Source organism: Gymnoscopelus microlampas, assembly GCF_963454915.1.
Source record: "Gymnoscopelus microlampas genome assembly, chromosome: 3".
In the NCBI taxonomy this organism is placed as follows: Eukaryota; Metazoa; Chordata; class Actinopteri; order Myctophiformes; family Myctophidae; genus Gymnoscopelus; species Gymnoscopelus microlampas.
Window position 1 is genome coordinate 14298631 of NC_139940.1, and position 18588 is coordinate 14317218.

The window sequence follows — 18588 nt, forward strand, 5'->3', positions numbered from 1 at the left end:
TTTCCACTGACTAAAATGCCTATACACAATCCCACTTGGTAACAGTAATGCTTTAAAATTACTGTCAGCAGCTTGATGGACAAAAAAAAAACAATAACTACTTTACAATTTAATATAATTGTTCATTCATAGTACAAAAATGATTAATCTGCAAAAGAGAATTACCAATGGGAAAATATTCTACACAAATGCCCCAAAAAAGAACATTAGCACTGGTGAACCACAGGATATAAATTATATTCTCCAATCTCCATCCAATCGGCATGGTATCACTTGTCAAATCCTTATTACGCCTGATTCATACTTAGTTACGTAGATCATGAGTTGTAGATGAGTTTGTAGATCTATTCGGTGTGAGACCCGAAAACAGAACTACAAACTCAAAGACACGTAAGCTTGAAGATCGGATATTTTTGTGCGTGACACTGGCGTGCACCCAAGTATAACAGGCTTTAGTCCGTAGAAAATTGTGTCAACTGTCCATGCAAGTGAACAGTCTATACAAGAAGTCCATCACAACACTCCCCACACTTCCTCGAACGCAGAGCACATCTTGGCGCAGGTCAGCGCAGCCGAGAGTGGGTAGTTACTAATGGACACATTCTTTTCTGTGTAGTCCACATCGACCTGTCCAAGATGGACAAAGAGTCAATAACAACAACAACACCAGTAGGGGTGTAATTTGATACAGTCACTGTAACTGAATATACTCAAGATGCAAAAAGGCCTATGAAATATTGTTTTGCACTCCAAATCAGTCAGACTAATGCTTGTAATCTGTAAATGACTTCTAACTCATTAGCATGAGTATTAGCATTTTTATCATAAGCATGGAAGAACCAGTTCTCACCGCTCCATGTGCAAATGCTCCCACCACCACAGCCGCAGGTCCGTCCTGAGGCACCACAGACCGGGCGTTGACCGCCTCTCCTGCGGAAAAGGAAGTGCAGAGACGGACACAGCCGGGGGGCAGGTGGTCCGACACTGGGTTCTTTATCATCCTAAGCAACTTCTGGGGTCCGTCAGAGGCTCTCACACTCAGTTTGTGCAGCAGCTGGACTAGGAGGGTGAGAGAGGGAGGCACAAAGAAATTATGGAAAGTCAAACTTTACTTCTATCAAACTACATTTAAAAAAAATAAAAAATAGTGCAAATAACTCAACAATAAAATACACATAAGCTGAAGCAAATACAGATCAGAAACATGGAACTATCTAGGAATCAAACTATCTTATTGTTTGTTGTTGGTGTATTTGCACACTGCACATAACTGGGAATTACCCATCTTAACTATTAGAAGCAGGGGGCAAGTATTGAACGACACCCGGGAAGTAGTTGGGGTTCAGTTCAGTGAACCCCAATAGAACGCCCAGAGGAGCCGGGGATCGATTGAACGGGAACCTTCTCAAAGATGTGTGCCGTTCCATAAAACTTAACTGGAATGGACACAACGGAACATTGGGCCCGATTCATGAACCGTACTTACGAACAAATTTGTTCTTAGACCCACTTAAGACGTTTTTTAAGAGATTTTGGCATTCACAAATGTTTTCTTAGCTGTGATTTGTTCTTAAGTTAAGAAGAAATCTACGCATACTAGAGAGCACTCTTAGGGTGGCCTTTGAGTTCTTAAGTGTGATATGTTTGTGCAAAAATAATGAATTCTCGAAGTTTCTTCAATTCTACAGTTGTATAATATAGGATTTAAATTACAATAATATTTTTATCATATCTTTAGAGCAAAAAAGGTTCTCAAAGGTGTGGTCTGGGGACCCCCAGGGGTCCTTGAAGCTGTTCCAGGGGGTCCACAGCAAACGAGGAACAGCTTAATCACTTTAACCGTATTTTATACGTTGTTTGAAAATAGCTGATCTACAAGCTCACAACGCGTCCCATTACTGGCAATTTTGAACTTGTAGATCGGCTATTTTCGAAACATTTTGATAAATCTTGAAAACATTTCCCTAGCAGAAAATATTTTCAGGTGGGGGTCTGCAGCCAAATGCATCTAACCCAAACAGACCCGGTTGAGTTGAAGCCCAAGCCCCATACCCACCCCATAACCCCCCACCCAACCCACCCTCATCGCCCCCCCATACCCCCACCCCCATATCCCGACATTCGCCACACCCCCATTTTCAAGTCCCCTTCCTACCTGAAAGCCCCCCTGTACCCACCCATCACACCCATCCCCATACCCCACACAGCCCCCTACACCCCTCCTTGCACCACCATATCACCCACCACACCCCTATTTCCACCCCATTACATACCAAGCAGCTGCTACCTTAAAGACCCTCTATATCCACCCACCAGCTTTCAGTACTAAAATGTTTTATATCCACTACTAACGCTACTCCTGAACATGAAATATGGATAACATTTTTAACAGCTAATTTCAGCAAATTTACATTGATATCGAGTGGTGATATGTTGATTAATGTGAGAGAAATAATAAAATACATTCATTCATTTAAAAAAATAATTTGCTGTTCACTTCAGAAGTACCTCCACAGAAATACTTATTTATTTTTATGTTTGGAGTCTGGTGTTCCACCATCTTTAGGCTTTAGTTTAGGTATTCTTTACTTCATTCTCTCAACTTTATTTCTCTGTGTGATTTCCTGTGATTTCTGTGTGCAGCAATCACACACAGGTGTGACTGCAGGCAGAGCCTAAGAACATTTCATGAATCTGACTCGACTTCTCTTAGGAATTCACTTAGGAAGAAATTTAAGAAGACAACTTACGAATTTATTGCTGAATGAGGCCCATTGTTTGCTGTCTGCCGTGAACCACCTGAACTGTTAATGATCAGTAGGCAGCCCAGAAGTGTGCAAAGATATTTGGTGTAGAGAAAAAGGAGAGGGTATAGACCCCTGGGGAACTATAGATGGTTTAAGAGGTTTTGAGATACCTTTGCCAGTCAGCACCACATAGTAGTAATGGTTTAGAATGCTATTGCAGAAAAATGATGGTAAAAAAAACAGCATAAATATCCAACATACCCATGAGGCCACAGAAGCGTGGAAAGGTTCTTGGAATGCGTGTCTGTGGGTTGATCTCTATCAAGGCATTTTTCTCTGTGTGAATATAAACCTGCAGCAGACCTGCCCTGTTCAACGGGCTGTCCATCAACATGAGTAGACACTGGTGAAAGAGCAGAACAAACAGGTGAACACACAGTAGTTCTAAGTCTTTTCTGTATCATTGATCAATTGTGTGTGCTAGCTTATAATTTGGTTGAAAGAACACTCTCCCCTACTCATTCTCCAGTAATAAATAAATGAATAATAAATACAAATAAATTATATGAATACATTCTCAAGCTGTCAAGTCCCTTTCATAGCAAGCTCACAATTGTGACCTTGTAGATCTGCTATTTTCCCAGAACGTCTGCCTAATTTTATGATGACATTATAGGGATGCCAGGATTCACTGGTAAAAAAAGAAAAAGGGATACACTATTTCCCTCAAGTAAACTGTTATTACTGTAGAATATGTTAATGATTGGTTAATGCAAATGATACCAACCTGATGGGTGATGTCTGGTCTTATCTTCCCTGGATCTCTCCCACTTTTGATGATCATGCCTTTGTGCTGGTCACAGTTGAGTAGTTCAAATGATTTGCCAGCCTGCAGAACATAAATAACATTGTCATTTTGTCAGCAATTCATATTTACAGATTCTCACACACACACACACACACACACACACACACACACACACACACACACACACACACACACACACACACACACACACACACACACACACACACTTATTACCTTGACAGTCTCTAATGAGGCTCCTTCCAGGATCACCACCAGTCTCTTCTCGGTCATACGGCTGTGGTGGCTGCGCCCATGTTTGGCTGGTTTGGGTTCATATTCATCTAGATGCGCCAGACCACGTTTGACTCCGTTGCTTTGAGTGTCTGCCATGTTGCTGCTGCTGTCTGCCATGTTGCTTCCTCTCCTCCTTCGTCGCGTTATATGTGCGTCACCGTCAACGGAGCGCGTGCGTGTGATTTTCTAGATTGGTGTGTATGGGCGTGCGTGTGGGCAAACGCGTTGCGTCGTACGCGCACAGCGATACATTCAGCGTTGCCATGTCTGCTTATTATAAGCGGACTTTGGGCTTGTTTTTGTGTAAAGTTGCTTTGTAAAATGTTGGTGGCTGCGGGGTTGCGTTTTTTTTGGTGTAGTGTAGTTGCTTATTTCTCAAACATTTTCATGTCAAGGACGAAGGACCCCCAAATTAATATGTATTTGTCCAATGTCCACAGACCCTGACCCCCCCCCCCCATCTCAAAATATATTTTTTGCCAGGGACCCCCATACAAGATTTGCGTTTTTAAAAATTTCAAAAATTACAACTTTTTCCCCCCAAGATTATTAAACTTATTTTGAAAATAGCCGTAGGCCCGTAACCTAATCGCTTCTTTTGGGCTTGTTTTCCTAGGCCTGGTTGCTTATTTCTCTCGGAAATTATGGCAACACTGACTGGATGCGTCACGTCTTTTCCATGCGACGGATGTGGACGTTGCAACGTGTTGAGCAGGAGAAAGCTTCACATGTGCGGATTTGTTAGCAGTTTAAAATAATCAGAACAGTTGGATCAATTAACAGCAGACTGAATAGTAAGTACGACGAGCTATAGTGTGCATTTCAATCCCACTATAAGCTGTTAACGTGTTGTTATGATTTTATTTGATTGTTGCTCGCCAACTTGCTGTGGAATCTATTTAACATGCGTAGTTTCTCTTCAATGTGTCCCGATCCATTATGTTTATTACACCTAGAATTAACGAGTTATTCTACCTGTACAAAAGGCGATTTCTGCTGCATGTATGTCATTGTTTCCCCCCGAATTCTGACGTTCTTCACGTTGATTAAATGTTAAAATGTGATTCCCATATTTGATCACCGTAGAAATGTTCTATTTTTAGTTAAGTTTTGTTACATTTTATTTCAATGTGTGTGAGATACGTATCATTCAATTTGCATTACATCTCAATCCACGAAAGTCTCAATTCATCTTGATTTCGTATTGATTAATTCACAATCCTATCATTATCAGGGGTCATCATCACCATCAACTTATTTTTTTGCCACGGACATACAAATTGAGTGGTCAATAATTGCCTTAAATGTATTCTAATGGACTAATACATTATATGCCATAATGACTATGCCAATGTGCTAAACATTTTAAAACGACTTATTATATTTTCATTAATAATTAAAACGGTGGGTGTCCTATCTATTCTGATGAAAACATGGAGACTAGTCTGTAGCAAGTCAGCCACTGTATACTGACTGACTGTACACTAGTATATATTGCATACTAGATTACACTGTATCTAGTATATACTATATACTGTATACTAGCCCCTATCATGGAGAGTGGAGTTCCAAACGAGGCATCAGTGCAGCATATGGTCTGTTCTATTTATTTTATTTATCTTTTGATTTTCTATTTAAAGAAGGGTAGGCACTATAAGCTATTAGCTTCAGCCTACACCTTTTCGGTCAGGTTTTCTTCTATTTTGCTTTCGTTTTTGATTGTTTTTGTTCTTGATTGTTTGTCTTTTGGTGTATGAAAAGCCATATACGTGTATGATTTTGTTGACCGAAATAAACTCAAACTACTACTAACTACTACTATTCTATGTTTGGGATTCCAATAAACGGGTCTTCAGTAGTCACTGCTTTCATTGCATAGTACAGTACAGGGACACAACAAATAATGGAAGAAAACAAAGAGGTTTTTCATATATTTAGTTTAAATCAAAGATTTGCCACATGCATGGACAAGTCTTACCAAGGCCACATTTGTCCGTGTATGGACACATTGACGACTCATTATATCTATTATATTATATTATATTATATCTATCCAGGTGTACCTGCGTCCTGCGTAGCTGTCAGTCATGGGTCGGAAGTTGGATCCCACCAACCAGGTGAAGAAAGGACCTGGGAGAAAATCCAGGAAGCAGAAGGGAGCCGAGACAGAGTTGGTGAAGTTTCTACCTGATGGCCTTGGTGAGTTTCACTGGAGCACCTGCCATGCGCTGGATGTCTTCATCCAAAACGTACATTAAGTGTATTCCACTGAGTGAGAATCAAACTCCTAACACTGGTGGTTATAGTGTCTTTCGCTACTTGATAATGTTACTTCTTAGCTCTTTAGGCAGAGAACTTGTAGGCTTTTTTGTCCTTGTTCATTATTTGAACAAGGGCACATGTAGAAATGTCTTCTACATGTGGACTGTTCACTGAGTTTCATATTTTGTGTGATTTTCAGATGACCCAGACGCCCCACCAAAACGTCTGTCAAGCAGAGCCAAAAAACGGTAAATGTGCGGTTGATCACGTGACACGCTACAGCGTAAAACCATTTGTGTGCGTGTGATTACATTTGTGATTGTTCGGATCGTGTCGTTTCTTTATACTTAATGTACTCCTATTTTCAAGAAAATGTCTATTTTTAGTTACGTTTTGTAAAATGTTATTTCAATGTGTTTTAAATGTGTCATAGCAGGTATGAATTTAGACTTGACTCTTCCAGTCTTACTCATCTATGTTGTCATTTTCTAGGGCTGCAAAGAGAGCCCAGCCCAAAGTCCAGGTCACTAAAAAGCAGAAAGTTGTTGCAGAGAAGAAGACTGCAGGTAATAAGCCTCAATGAGTCTGCTAGTGATGTTTTCTTTCTATTTTCAAAAAACACACTTTGTTTTGGGTGTATTTCTGTTTTTAATATAGGTATGTATGTTAAAGTTCAAGTGTGTACAGGGATAAAGACTGCATTGAACTGTTTTATCTAACCCTAATCATTTGTGTCCACCCCCAGAAAAAGGATTCACAGATGAAAACAATGCATGGTTGAAACCAGCGGCGCGGAAACGTAAACTGGAGAAACCTGAAGACGAGGAAGACAGCGACAGTCAGTGGGAGGATGAGGAGGATTTAGAGGAGGGAGGAGAGGACCAAGTAAAGGGAGCAAAATTAGGGCTTGAAGGGATGGAAGATGATGATGATGATGACATGGTTGATGACTATGGTGCACTTGAGGACAGCGGTGGTGAGGAAGCAGGAGAGGAAGATGATGACGATGTGAGTGAAATGGTTCCACCATCTGTCTTTGCAAATGTACTTTTTCCACAATCTAGTGACTTTAATAAGTAGCTCTGATAGTCTGAATTTGATCTACAAGCTGGCAACTCTTTGCATTGTGATAGCTTGTCAACTTGTAGATCTGGTGTTTTTTATGCTTTGTGTGATAAGTGTGTTCATGTAAAAAATTGTTGTCCTGATTTTTATTTTTGTCTAGCACTTTTATTTGACTGTATAACGTAAAACTGAGTTCTTGATACATTTGTATAGATTAAGTGGTAAAAGCTTCCTATGAAAGCATCTAACCTCTAAACAAGATTAAAGAAACAACAAATTGAAGTTACTTTTTCTTTCTTCAGCTGCTTCCCATTGAGCGCGCTGCCAAGAAAAATAAAAGACTGGCAGAAACCATGGGTGAAGAGAGCGAGAGTGACGATGATGATGATGATGATGAGGTTAAAGAGAAAGGGGAGGGTGATGATGCTGACAAGGACGAAGAGGAAGATACCATTCAAACCAACATAGATGAAATGGACAAATTCAGACTTCCAGGGGCAGAGGAGAGGGAGAAAGAGGGTGAGTTATTTCTTTGACATTCTCAACTCAAAAACAAAATGTATTGTTGCCCACTGGGGCTGGCCTCAAATATCAGAAACGTGCGGATACTCGTTTGTCGGGTTGAATAATTTCAATTTTCAAATGCTTGATTTTGCTCCCATGTTAATTTGCCGTCAGCCCCCTGTGTGGGTTTGGGCCATGTTGTCTGGGAGTGACTGTCTCAGGTAGTTGTCTCCTTTAGCCAAATAGACAACATGACAGGATTGATAGACGGGTATACAGTAGGGCGTTCACCAGAGCTCTCCATCTCACTCTCTTCTAGGCCTGGGCTTTAGCATTTTTTTTCCGAAATGGACATGTTTTTAAATACTTCATCTATAAGTAAGACAACTGTTTTACAAGAACAACATTGATGTAACTGTTCTGCTTTTAATTTTTCACATCCATCCATTCGATGTTTCCAATCTCTTCATGACAAGATGCCACTACATGCCAATAATTAATTTAGGAATATTCAGTTATTCCTTAATTCCTGCACTTAATAATTATGTTATAAACTGGAAATTTGATATTTTCAATTTGTCCACAAATGGGGGATATGAGTTTAACATAGTGGATAATGTACATTTGGGAACAATCGTGGTAGAATTAAAAAACGAATCATGTGCATATCAGGATCCAAATGCGAACGGTGTGGGTCCCATGTGGATCTCAGACTGTTCTGAGACTTTGACTCCGCCTCTGCATCAACAGGCCTACTATCCTTCGACCTGAAGACGATCTACCAGAGAATAAAGGACAATGTGGACGTTCTGACTCACTTCAAAGAGAAGAGGGAGGAGGGTAAAGAGAGGTCCGAGTACATCGACCTCCTGAAGCAGGACCTGTGCACCTACTACAGCTACAACACCTTCCTCATCGAGAAACTCATGGACATCTTCCCACTGTCAGAGGTTGGTGGTGTTTGTTTAACAACATGGTCCCTAGCATCCCTATTCTGGGTGTGAACATTTGGTGAAAATATGTTGATGAGCACCATCACTGAGTGAAGGAACTCCTTATATCACTTACTACATTCTTTTTTTTTTGTGTTACAGCTTATTGACTTCCTTGAAGCCAATGAAATTCAGCGACCTGTCACTATTCGGACCAATACACTGAAAACAAGGAGGCGGGACCTGGCGCAGGTAAAACACTTGACTCTCTGTTTCACACTAATGAGATGCACAGTTAATTGTGTATAAATGTTTCTACTCTTGTTTCCCGCTATTAAATATCAGATTGTTTACTGCAGTATTGAAACATGTATTTTTGTATTTCATTTAGGGAGCACATTTTAGTTAAAAGGTCAACATGATTTTGTGAATCCTCTGGCTAGATCAATTTGGGACATAATTGCAGAGGCCTTAACACGGTAAAGCTCAGACTTAGCAATCAATGTATTTCCATCCACAGGCCTTGATCAACAGAGGAGTGAATCTAGATCCCCTGGGGAAGTGGTCTAAAGTTGGCCTGATCATCTTCGACTCCTCAGTACCTATAGGTCAGTGTCAGCAAAACCTGAATAATCACTAATGCTTCTATAGTAACTAAATGGTTAAAGGCAAATAATAGAACAGTCAGGTAAGGAATATTACATCACTTTACTGTAATGCAGCCTTTAAATCCAGGAAAATAAAACACTTTTCATATCATATCACGCTATTATGATGTTGAAAATCCCATCTAGTCACAATATAATATTGACATATGTTACCCAACCCTAATTTTGTGTATACTATGTTTACAGTTTCTCCATTGTCATTAAGACCTCAGTCACTATTTTCCTGGTATTGTTAACAGCGGACATATTCAGCACTGCTAGAAAAGTGCCTTAGCTTAATTCTAAGCATGTTTTTCACCAGGTGCAACCCCAGAGTACCTGTCCGGCCAATACATGCTGCAGGGAGCCTCCAGTTTTCTCCCTGTCATGGCCCTCGCTCCCCAGGAGGGGGAGTTGGTGTTGGACATGAGTTCAGCTCCAGGAGGGAAAACCACATATATGGGTGAGTCATCATATCTTAATCCATTATTGGATAGAGGAATATTAATCGATTATTTTACTTAAATAATGATGATTTTTTTTAAAATAATCAATTATTTCAATTAACTTTGTGTATGTGTGTATGTGTGGTCCATAGCTCAGCTGATGAGGAATACTGGGATGATTGTGGCAAATGATGCCAATGCTGCCAGGTTAAAGAGTGTGGTGGGCAACATCCACCGCCTGGGCGTAACCAACACTGTGGTCTGCAACTATGACGGCAGAGATTTCCCAAAGGTAACATACAGTACACTCATTTCCACATGTTTAATTGTCCAGAAGCCATAGCTCAGTTGTATGGTTGTAGGTGATTTTTTTTTTGGTTAACACAAAATGTTGTTAAAAGTTAAAGCTCTATTATTCATTAGTGTTTGTTTATGTTATGTTTGCTTTCAGGTAATGGGTGCATTTGACAGAGTCCTGCTTGATGCTCCATGTTCAGGCACAGGAGTCATCTCCAAAGATCCGGCTGTGAAGACCAGCAAGGTACAACACTGTTGACTGTACTGACAAATACAAAGAACTGGCTCACACTCAAGAATCAGGGAGTTATACAATGTTTTAGGGCTGCAACTATCGATTATCTTCTTAGCAATTATTCTATCGATAACTTTTTTGAATAATCGAGAAACAATTGTTTAAAGTTTTTTTTTATTGTTATCAATGAATCAACACGAAAAACATCAAATAAATGTTTTTTTTTATTGACTAAATCAATCAGTTTGATTAACCTGTAAGCCCCTACAATGTTTAATTGTTTTTTTTTATACTTTGTAGTACCACATATGTATTATAATTAGTTTGATTAACTGTTGCACCCCTACAATGTTTAATTGTTCAAGAATATACATTTATTTAAAGACTACTTATCAAGTGCAATGATCTATGAAGACATGAAGTTCCAAAATACAACACTAACTTCCTGTCATCATCGTGGTTCGTGATAGGATGAGGCAGACATCATGCGCTCAGCCCACCTGCAGAAGGAGCTGATCCTGGCTGCCATCGACTCGGTCAACGCAGATTCTCCTTCAGGAGGATATCTGGTTTACTGCACGTGTTCCATCATGGTAGGTATACGTATGTGAGGCACATGTTCTATCATGGTACTGTAGATACATGTGAGGAATATTTTCACCTCTGCCAACAGAGTTGGACAGTTATGTTATCACCTGTTAATATGTCCTCGTCCAATTCTGTTTGTCTGTCTGTTTGCTAAATACCAGATCACCAGATGTTCATGAAACTTGTTGGCAATGAGCAGTAGGCTAGGAAAAGAGGGGAAGTCTGTTATAAATATACAGTAACTCTTCTACTGGGAGTTTAAACGGTGTGCAGACTTCCCCTCTTTTCCTGATGTACGTATGGTTGTCCAGCACCCGATTAATTGTTTTAGGATGTGCGTGCTTACCCCTCGTTCCAATGAGCAGTAGGCTGCCACTAAGAGATGATTCACTTTTCTTTCTTTTTTTTTTTTCATAAAGTTCAAGGTCACAATCAAGGGCACGGTTAAAATGACATTATTAGTCATATGGAAATGGCATATCTTGGTACTTGCATAGTGTTACTCGAGCTATGCGCTTCTGAGTACAATATTTCTATTTTTAAGGTACTGCTTTGGTTTGTCATGAATTGCCAACTGGAGTGATTTAAGCTGCCTCTTAAACCACAACCAAACTGTGTCCCACTAGGTGGAGGAGAATGAGTGGGTTGTGGACTACGCCCTGAAGAAAAGAAATGTCAAATTAGTTGCCGCTGGACTTGACTTTGGCAGCGAAGGTTTCACCAGGTAAATTTGTTAAGACTGTTTTTTTTGTATTTTACTGTGTCAGACACGACATGGATAGCCCTGTAATGTGTCCAGAAGACTGTGCCGTGAAACAAATGTGTTGTAAAAATAATGTCTCTTTGAGCCACCTCGTTCATATCCCTGTATTTTATTTTTAGGTTCAGAGAACGTAGATTCCATCCCTCTCTCCGCCTCACCCGGCGGTTTTACCCTCATTCTCACAACATGGACGGTTTCTTTGTGGCCAAGCTGAAGAAGTTCTCAAATACGGCACCTTCTACACTAACAGAAAAAGGTGACTATAATTGTAAATGATTATTCCATGTGCAGTTGAATCCTGGTAGAGATTGCGGGCAACAGAACAGAAACCGATGTTAACAATTGGTATTTGACTCCATTTTAGGTGAGGAAGAGGTAGATGAGACTATCGAGGCTGTAACAAGCACTGCTGCTGAGAAACCATCCACGAAAGAAAAGGGCAATGACAAGATTGTCCCTGGCAAAGCGGGCGCCAAAAAGGGGAATGTCCAAACCAACGGAATGGCGGGCCAGAAAAAGGGCAAAAAGGAACTGCCCACTGGACCAAAAAAGAATAAGATTCCCAAGATGGAGGAAGAGACTGTGAAAGAAGCTGAGGGCAAGAAGCCCAAGATGACAGCGGAGACGAAAACACCAGCAGCTGTTAAAAAAGATGGAAGCCGGTTTGAGAAAAAGGGTGCCAAAAAAGGGTGCCTCCAGCAGAAAAAGAACAGACTGGGAAAGAATAAATTCAAAAAGTTGAAGAAAATGCTCAGAAAAGAGGAGGCTGGGAAGTGAAAAGTGTATACAATGTTCATTATATCTCAGAACTTAGTGGAGCTTGTCAACCTGGTCTCAAAAGTAGCCAGATATCTGTTCCCTTAAGTTGAGATATTTTCCAATCTGTAGTCTAAAGAGCCGTCCACGCCAACCACTAGAACTATTACTGTACAGTATATTGTTCACTACTGTTATCGTTATAGCTGTGGAGTGGAATCTGGCATCCACTTGAGATGTCTAAAACAATATAGTTATAGTGCTTGGTGTGGACGGCCCTTAAGCCAGTGTTTCTTAAAACAGCATGTCAAAGTGTTTATAAGAGATAATGGGGGTCAAAGGACACCTTTAATAGATGGATATTGCTCTTTTATGTTGAGATTTTGCTTGTTAAAATGCAGGCAATGACAATAGAATCTAGACATGTTTCTAAGAATACTGTTTAAAGCACATTGTTAACTTATCACGAGCCATATTTTTGGATCTGATTGAATACTAACCTAACCATGTGCAGATTAATTGGACTGGTCCAGAATGCTGGGATATTCACTGTTGCCCTCTCAGCAATTTTATTGGGGTCCTCTTCCTTCAGTTTATTTGTATTTTTTTTTATCTATAATCGATTTTTTTGATTTTTGTTTGTCATTGTATTTAATGTCAGGTTATAAATAATCTGTGTGACAATAAATCAACTGAATATTCTCAACCTGCTTTTTGTGTATTGATCTATCAAAGTTATAGCTTCAGTAAAATGATATTTTTTGTTAAAATAAGTTGGATGGCTCTATATTATAGTAACCATTGCTATAGTGTTGGGGTCACCCCTTCTCTCCAGCTCGTTAGTAAAATGACAGAAAATGCATTTAGTTCAGGATACCAATTTTAGCCAATAAATCATGAGAGAACTCCAGGATACAGGGTAAACAAGTGAAATTTTATGTATTGATACAGAAATGAACAGGAAAAAAATCCGAACAGGGATATTAAATGGCAATCCACCTTATGTATTTTATGTTTATTAAAGAGCTGTTATTGAACTTATTAAGCACCTGTTATTGAATAACTTTTTAAAACAAAATATCACTTGACACTTACACTACTATATTTGACATTGTTATATCGACATGGGCGGAATTTTCAATTTACCTCAATTGTTATTGTATTGCATGTTATTGTATTCCCCAAGATTTCTATTTCTGGGACCCCAATCTAAGAATTGGTCTGTCATTTGGTTCAGTATCCCTTTATTGTCTATGCTATGGTATAGATACCAGTGAAACTCTGATAAAAATAGCCATTCTTGTATGTTCTTTATTTTTATTTACTTGTACATGTAATAATTGCGACCCCCTGGAAACCTCGAGGACCTCTGGGGGTCTCCGGACCCCACATCGAAAACCACTGATTTACAGGACAGCCAGATCAATGGATTCTACTTTTGCTTTCCTCTACATCTCCCTCTGACCTTACGGGGTTGGGCACGGGGTTGGGCCCCACCCTTTTTCTTAGTTCTCTGCCCCGCTGGGTCAAAATCTGTGTCACTGTCATGCTCTTGCTCCACTTCTGCTGAGTCACTGTTGCCCTGACCTTCCTCATTCTCATCACCAATACATACCAGTCTCTTCAATTGGTTTGCGTCCTCTAAAGTGATCACTGCATTTCTCTTAGGCCTTCCTCTAGGTCTGCCTGTGGGCCTATAGTATTTACATTTCTTTGTACATTGGTCTTCTTTCTTTTCCTCCTCATCCTCACCACCATTCTCAGCGTTGCACAATGTCTCCATACTTTGCTCAGCCTCCTCAGCATCAACAACACTGCTCTCCGTCTCACTCATTTCATCTTTTTCTACCTCGGATACATTCATACTTGTCTTCTCTATCTGAACTTTCATCCCTGGGTTAGGGACTTGTCCATGATAACGCTTGATGTGACTCTTCAGGCTAACATTGTGATTAAAGGACTTGTCACAGTGCTGACACTGGTAGGGTTTCTCTCCTGTGTGAACGCGCATGTGGGATTTGAGGTTGCTTAACTGGGTGAATGAGCGCTGGCACACCTCACATACAAACTGCTTTTCTTTCGTGTGCACAACCATATGCCTCTCCAGTGAAAAGTTAATGAAAAACTCCATGCTGCATATGTGACAAATGTGTCTTTTGGGGCCTCTGTGACTCAGCAGGTGGTCACAGCGTTCTTGGATCTTGGCAAACACCTCTGGACAGTCAGGACATTGATAGGGTTTCGCTGCAGGGGGATGGCTCTGCTCATGGACAAGTTTGTCTGGTCTCGTTCTGAAGGTTGAGAAACAGTACTTGCACACATGCTTGTAGCTGTCCTTGTGGATCTTGCTGTGAGTTTTTAGCTTAAACTCAAAGAAATATCTCTTACCACACACATTACAAGAATAGGGCTTTTTGTTCTCACATGTGTGAGCCTTCTGATTGTAGAAATATTTTCCACATTCGGGACAGAGTTTGCGGAAACCCTTTTCAAGTTTCTCATCTGTACCTAACTCACTGCCAGAGGGATCCCAATCACTGTCTGAATCGCGATCTCCACCGTCCACCTCGCTATCCGAGGAGTCATTTCCATCACTAGCACCAACAATTGCAGTAATGGCAGCAGCACAACTCTCTGGATCACTGGTGCAGCTGCGAGGGTCACCCGAGGGAACTGCCTGTAAAAGATAGAGAAGAGATGAGATGACTACTAAAGTCTGCAATTGGAATGATTCTCTCAGAATTTCTTTACATTCATTTGGTTTAGCTTGGTAGTGTGCCCATCTGTTAAAAGTGGGCTAAGAATTTACACGGTTTGCATCTAGGGAAGTTTGTCTAATTTGTCTAACGATAATGAACCATTTATTAACAGTTAGATGGTTAGTATGGATTTCAAAAACTCCCATTTTAATGATAAACAAAAAATGGGTGGTATGTGGAATAATTGATTATTTGGATAATTGTGTGTATTGGCCGGGTCCAAAATTAGCACCTAAATGCTAAATGTGCTAAATGCTGCAAAATTTCTATTGGCAGAGCAACACTTTAGGCCCTAAAGTGTTGCTCTGCCAATAGACATTTTGCAGCATTTTTCAGTTTAGGGGCTGCATGCCATTCTGCTGGGTAGACATTGGGAAATTTGGGATGTGCCAAATACAGGCAATAATATTATTGTTACCATGATCAGATACTGTTTTTGATCCATGTGAATCTAAAAGAAGTAGAATGCGCACATACAAATGTTACGTTGTTGTAGCTTGAGAGCAATTTATTCATACACAACATGCTACAGATGTTTCTACAACGAAGACATTTGCAGCATGTTGCGTTTGAATAAATAAATTCAAGAAAAAAAGTGAAGCGTGCCGATGAGGCCGATTTTAAAAGTTTGGCTTGGGTGCCTTCCTTTGCCAACTGGGAGAGTACATGCAAAGTTTGATGACAATCGGTCCACTGGTTTGCAAGACTAGCTGTGCACACAGACACACAGAGAGACCGACCGGCAGACACGGAAAGACAGACACACACGCGCAAAATCCCGGCCTGGTGGGGATTAAAAGATACATTTTAAAATATCAGTATCAATGGCTGGTAAGACATTGCCGTGCATGGGCCTATTTATGAGTGTGTAGTATGTTTGTTTTTCAACATCCCTTTGCATCAATATTCAAGTTATAATGGATACATAATTAGCTATTTAAATGCCATCTCTGTTTGTTGACTCCTCCAGTTTCTGCTGAAGTGGCATTGGAGGCACAGCTGATGAACAGCCAGGAAGGTCCCTCTTGTTGCTTTCTGGACTTCACACATGAGGCCACACGCTGGACACTTTTCAAACAGTTGGAGGAGACAGTCTTCATCCACAATGTATTTAGGGACATCATTTATGGAGGGTGAGGCTTGTCTGCTTAAGGGATGGGAGAGAAAGGGACACATTAAACACATTATATAATCAATAAGTGACTATACTAGTACTATTACTACAACTATTATATTATACTACACTAGTTCTATTCAACTGGCCTTTATAGCTAAGCTTTGGAGCTGACTTACGATAGTGCTGACTCTGTGAAGACAGATTGAGCAGAGATGTCAGTGGAGTCGTGGGCATTGACCTCAACGGTGTCTCCATCACATTCATGAACATCATCATTTATTGTCAGCCGTGCGTTAGATGGTTGACAGGGCTCCTGGTGTGTTGAGCTGAGGATTGAAGGTGGTCTTTTCCAGTGGATTGGGGTAACGCCAACACTCACAGACAGCACACTTAAAATAGACGTCACAGGATTGGATGTGAGAAGGGGAAATGGTTTGTGGATTATTGGAGAGGGTTGGAAGGGGCACTTTTATTTGTAATTTCCTCATATATATATATATTACAGTACACAGTGAAATTAAACATTTTTCCACAAATGCAATGATGATATACTGAAACCAGTTACTAAATACTGCACATAAATGGCTTGCATCCCATGTCAACAAACTCAAATGCTTTTGTTATATAAAACGTTTATTTCAATAGGCATCAAAGAACCACGACAATGCGTCACATGGTTCCAGTTACCATTTTCTTTGCTACGCTCAGGGTAAACTTTCTCAACTTTGCTCATTTGCACAATAGACTCACCGGTCGGAAAGAGACTCAGCACAGATGCTGGAAACAGGAGGTGGGGGAGGTGTTCTTGGAGTCTGAACCCCCCATTCTTCTGGTGTCAAAGGTGACGAATCATCATCAGACATGCAACTACAAGAAGACACATACGTTGCATTACAGGGTTTCCTGCAGGAAAAAACGTAGTCTAGGTGCTACTTGAGGGGTGTGCACAGGGTCCAATAACCTTTCGGTTTTCTGTTGCCTATCATTGTGATAAAAAAAATCTTCTCCACTATAATTTTACTTTCTCCCTTTTCTGTTTAATTTTGTACTTGTTTTTATTTTTTTATTATATTCAAATGTCCATTCATAATGTGTTCATGGTGCTGTCTTTAGGCTACTACTTTTAAAACATATACAAATAAACTTTTTTTCCTTCTTTAAAACAAAAGATGTTTCTGCCTTTATTTTGATAGTATAGCGGAGAGTGACAGGAAACAGGGAGTGAGAGAGACAGGGAGTGATATACAGCAAAGGTCGTCGGGCTCGAAAATCGAACCTGCATACATGTAGTATGAGCCTTAACCACTAGGCCATCAGCGGTCCCGATCACAAAAAATGCTTTCTGTGGACATGGCCAGACTTCATGTACAAAGCATTCCCGGTGCACACTCCGTTTTGGTGCCCAGACTTCTCAGGTGCCCAGACCCTGTATAAGTGCCCACGCCCCCTTGTTCTGGTGTATACTTGATGTATATTTGACATTGTGTCTACTTGTTATAACTTGTTTTTCTCTATTCACTACACTTATGACAAAACGTTTTGAGTTTGATCAAAACAACAATTTCCCTCACTCCTTTACACGGTTGCTTGTGCTAAACATTTAATTTGAAATTAAAAGTGCACATATACTGTATATCCATAGTCTGTCTAACTGTTATATGGACGTATGTCTTTATGTTATGCGTTTATGTTAGATTCTACATACCTTTCCAATTTCACGTCAATACTCGATAGAGGACCCTTGGATATGTGGTCGTCGTAGCTGAAAAATAAATAGACATTGGTTGATTGAATACTTTCTTAGTAAAACATTTTTGTAAACAGCACTGAGGTAGGCTACAGTAAGACACTAAAAGGGAGAAGGAAAACACAAAAAAAAGTCCTGTCTGACCTCTGACTCATTTGGAATTATCCCCCATTGTAGCTTTCTGATAGATGCTTTTTCAGGCCAGTTTTGAAAGAAACCAGTTATTCACATCCTGAAATAGACAATGTCAGGGCATTCTGTGACAAGGGTGAAATGAGGGGTTCGTAAAACTTTTGTAATTTGTTTTTATTGGTGCTTAATGTGTATAATTGCCTCATTTAACCCCACCATCTTATTATTTTTTGTACCAATTATTATTACGCACTGTATTGTTTATAATTGTTTTCCCCATGATCCCCTGGTCACATGTATTGAGAGACATTGAGTGGCAGAGCGGCAGTCACGCGGTCACGCCCAAGGCCACGGTCATGGCCAATGTCCCCAGACAGACTGTCACCACGGACAAATGAAAGAAGAGGGAGGTGTGGTTTGGCAGGTACAAAAGCGGAGGCGGGACCGTTTGAAAGAGAGAACAGAGCACCCAAGTGACAGAGGCGTCAG

At 40.3% G+C, this 18588-nt stretch overlaps 3 protein-coding genes across 3 annotated transcripts; 1 reads left to right on the forward strand and 2 right to left on the reverse strand.

The window, feature by feature from the left end:
* Window positions 1-97: 97 nt before the first annotated feature.
* emg1 (EMG1 N1-specific pseudouridine methyltransferase) lies at window positions 98-3976 on the reverse strand. The gene is made up of 5 exons (XM_084053549.1): window positions 3790-3976; window positions 3535-3636; window positions 3009-3150; window positions 851-1059; window positions 98-627 (listed from the first exon to the last, which is right to left on the reverse strand). Exons 1-5 carry the CDS (start codon window positions 3964-3966, stop codon window positions 514-516), a joined length of 744 nt encoding a protein of 247 aa, XP_083909675.1. The 5' UTR covers window positions 3967-3976; the 3' UTR covers window positions 98-513.
* A 554-nt stretch (window positions 3977-4530) lies between these two features.
* nop2 (NOP2 nucleolar protein homolog (yeast)) lies at window positions 4531-13050 on the forward strand. Its single transcript, XM_084050804.1, has 16 exons — window positions 4531-4643; window positions 5907-6048; window positions 6311-6359; window positions 6604-6677; window positions 6857-7119; window positions 7479-7695; window positions 8431-8630; window positions 8775-8864; window positions 9133-9220; window positions 9582-9722; window positions 9858-9997; window positions 10157-10246; window positions 10708-10830; window positions 11452-11549; window positions 11708-11844; window positions 11953-13050. The coding sequence occupies exons 2-16, from the start codon at window positions 5937-5939 to the stop codon at window positions 12363-12365; spliced, it is 2235 nt and encodes a 744-aa protein (XP_083906930.1). The 5' UTR covers window positions 4531-4643; window positions 5907-5936; the 3' UTR covers window positions 12366-13050.
* A 364-nt stretch (window positions 13051-13414) lies between these two features.
* On the reverse strand, window positions 13415-18040 carry LOC311042319 (uncharacterized protein). The gene is made up of 5 exons (XM_084052983.1): window positions 17926-18040; window positions 16971-17087; window positions 16397-16609; window positions 16049-16250; window positions 13415-15021 (listed from the first exon to the last, which is right to left on the reverse strand). The coding sequence occupies exons 2-5, from the start codon at window positions 17081-17083 to the stop codon at window positions 13777-13779; spliced, it is 1773 nt and encodes a 590-aa protein (XP_083909109.1). The 5' UTR covers window positions 17084-17087; window positions 17926-18040; the 3' UTR covers window positions 13415-13776.
* Between the last annotated feature and the right edge of the window lie 548 nt (window positions 18041-18588).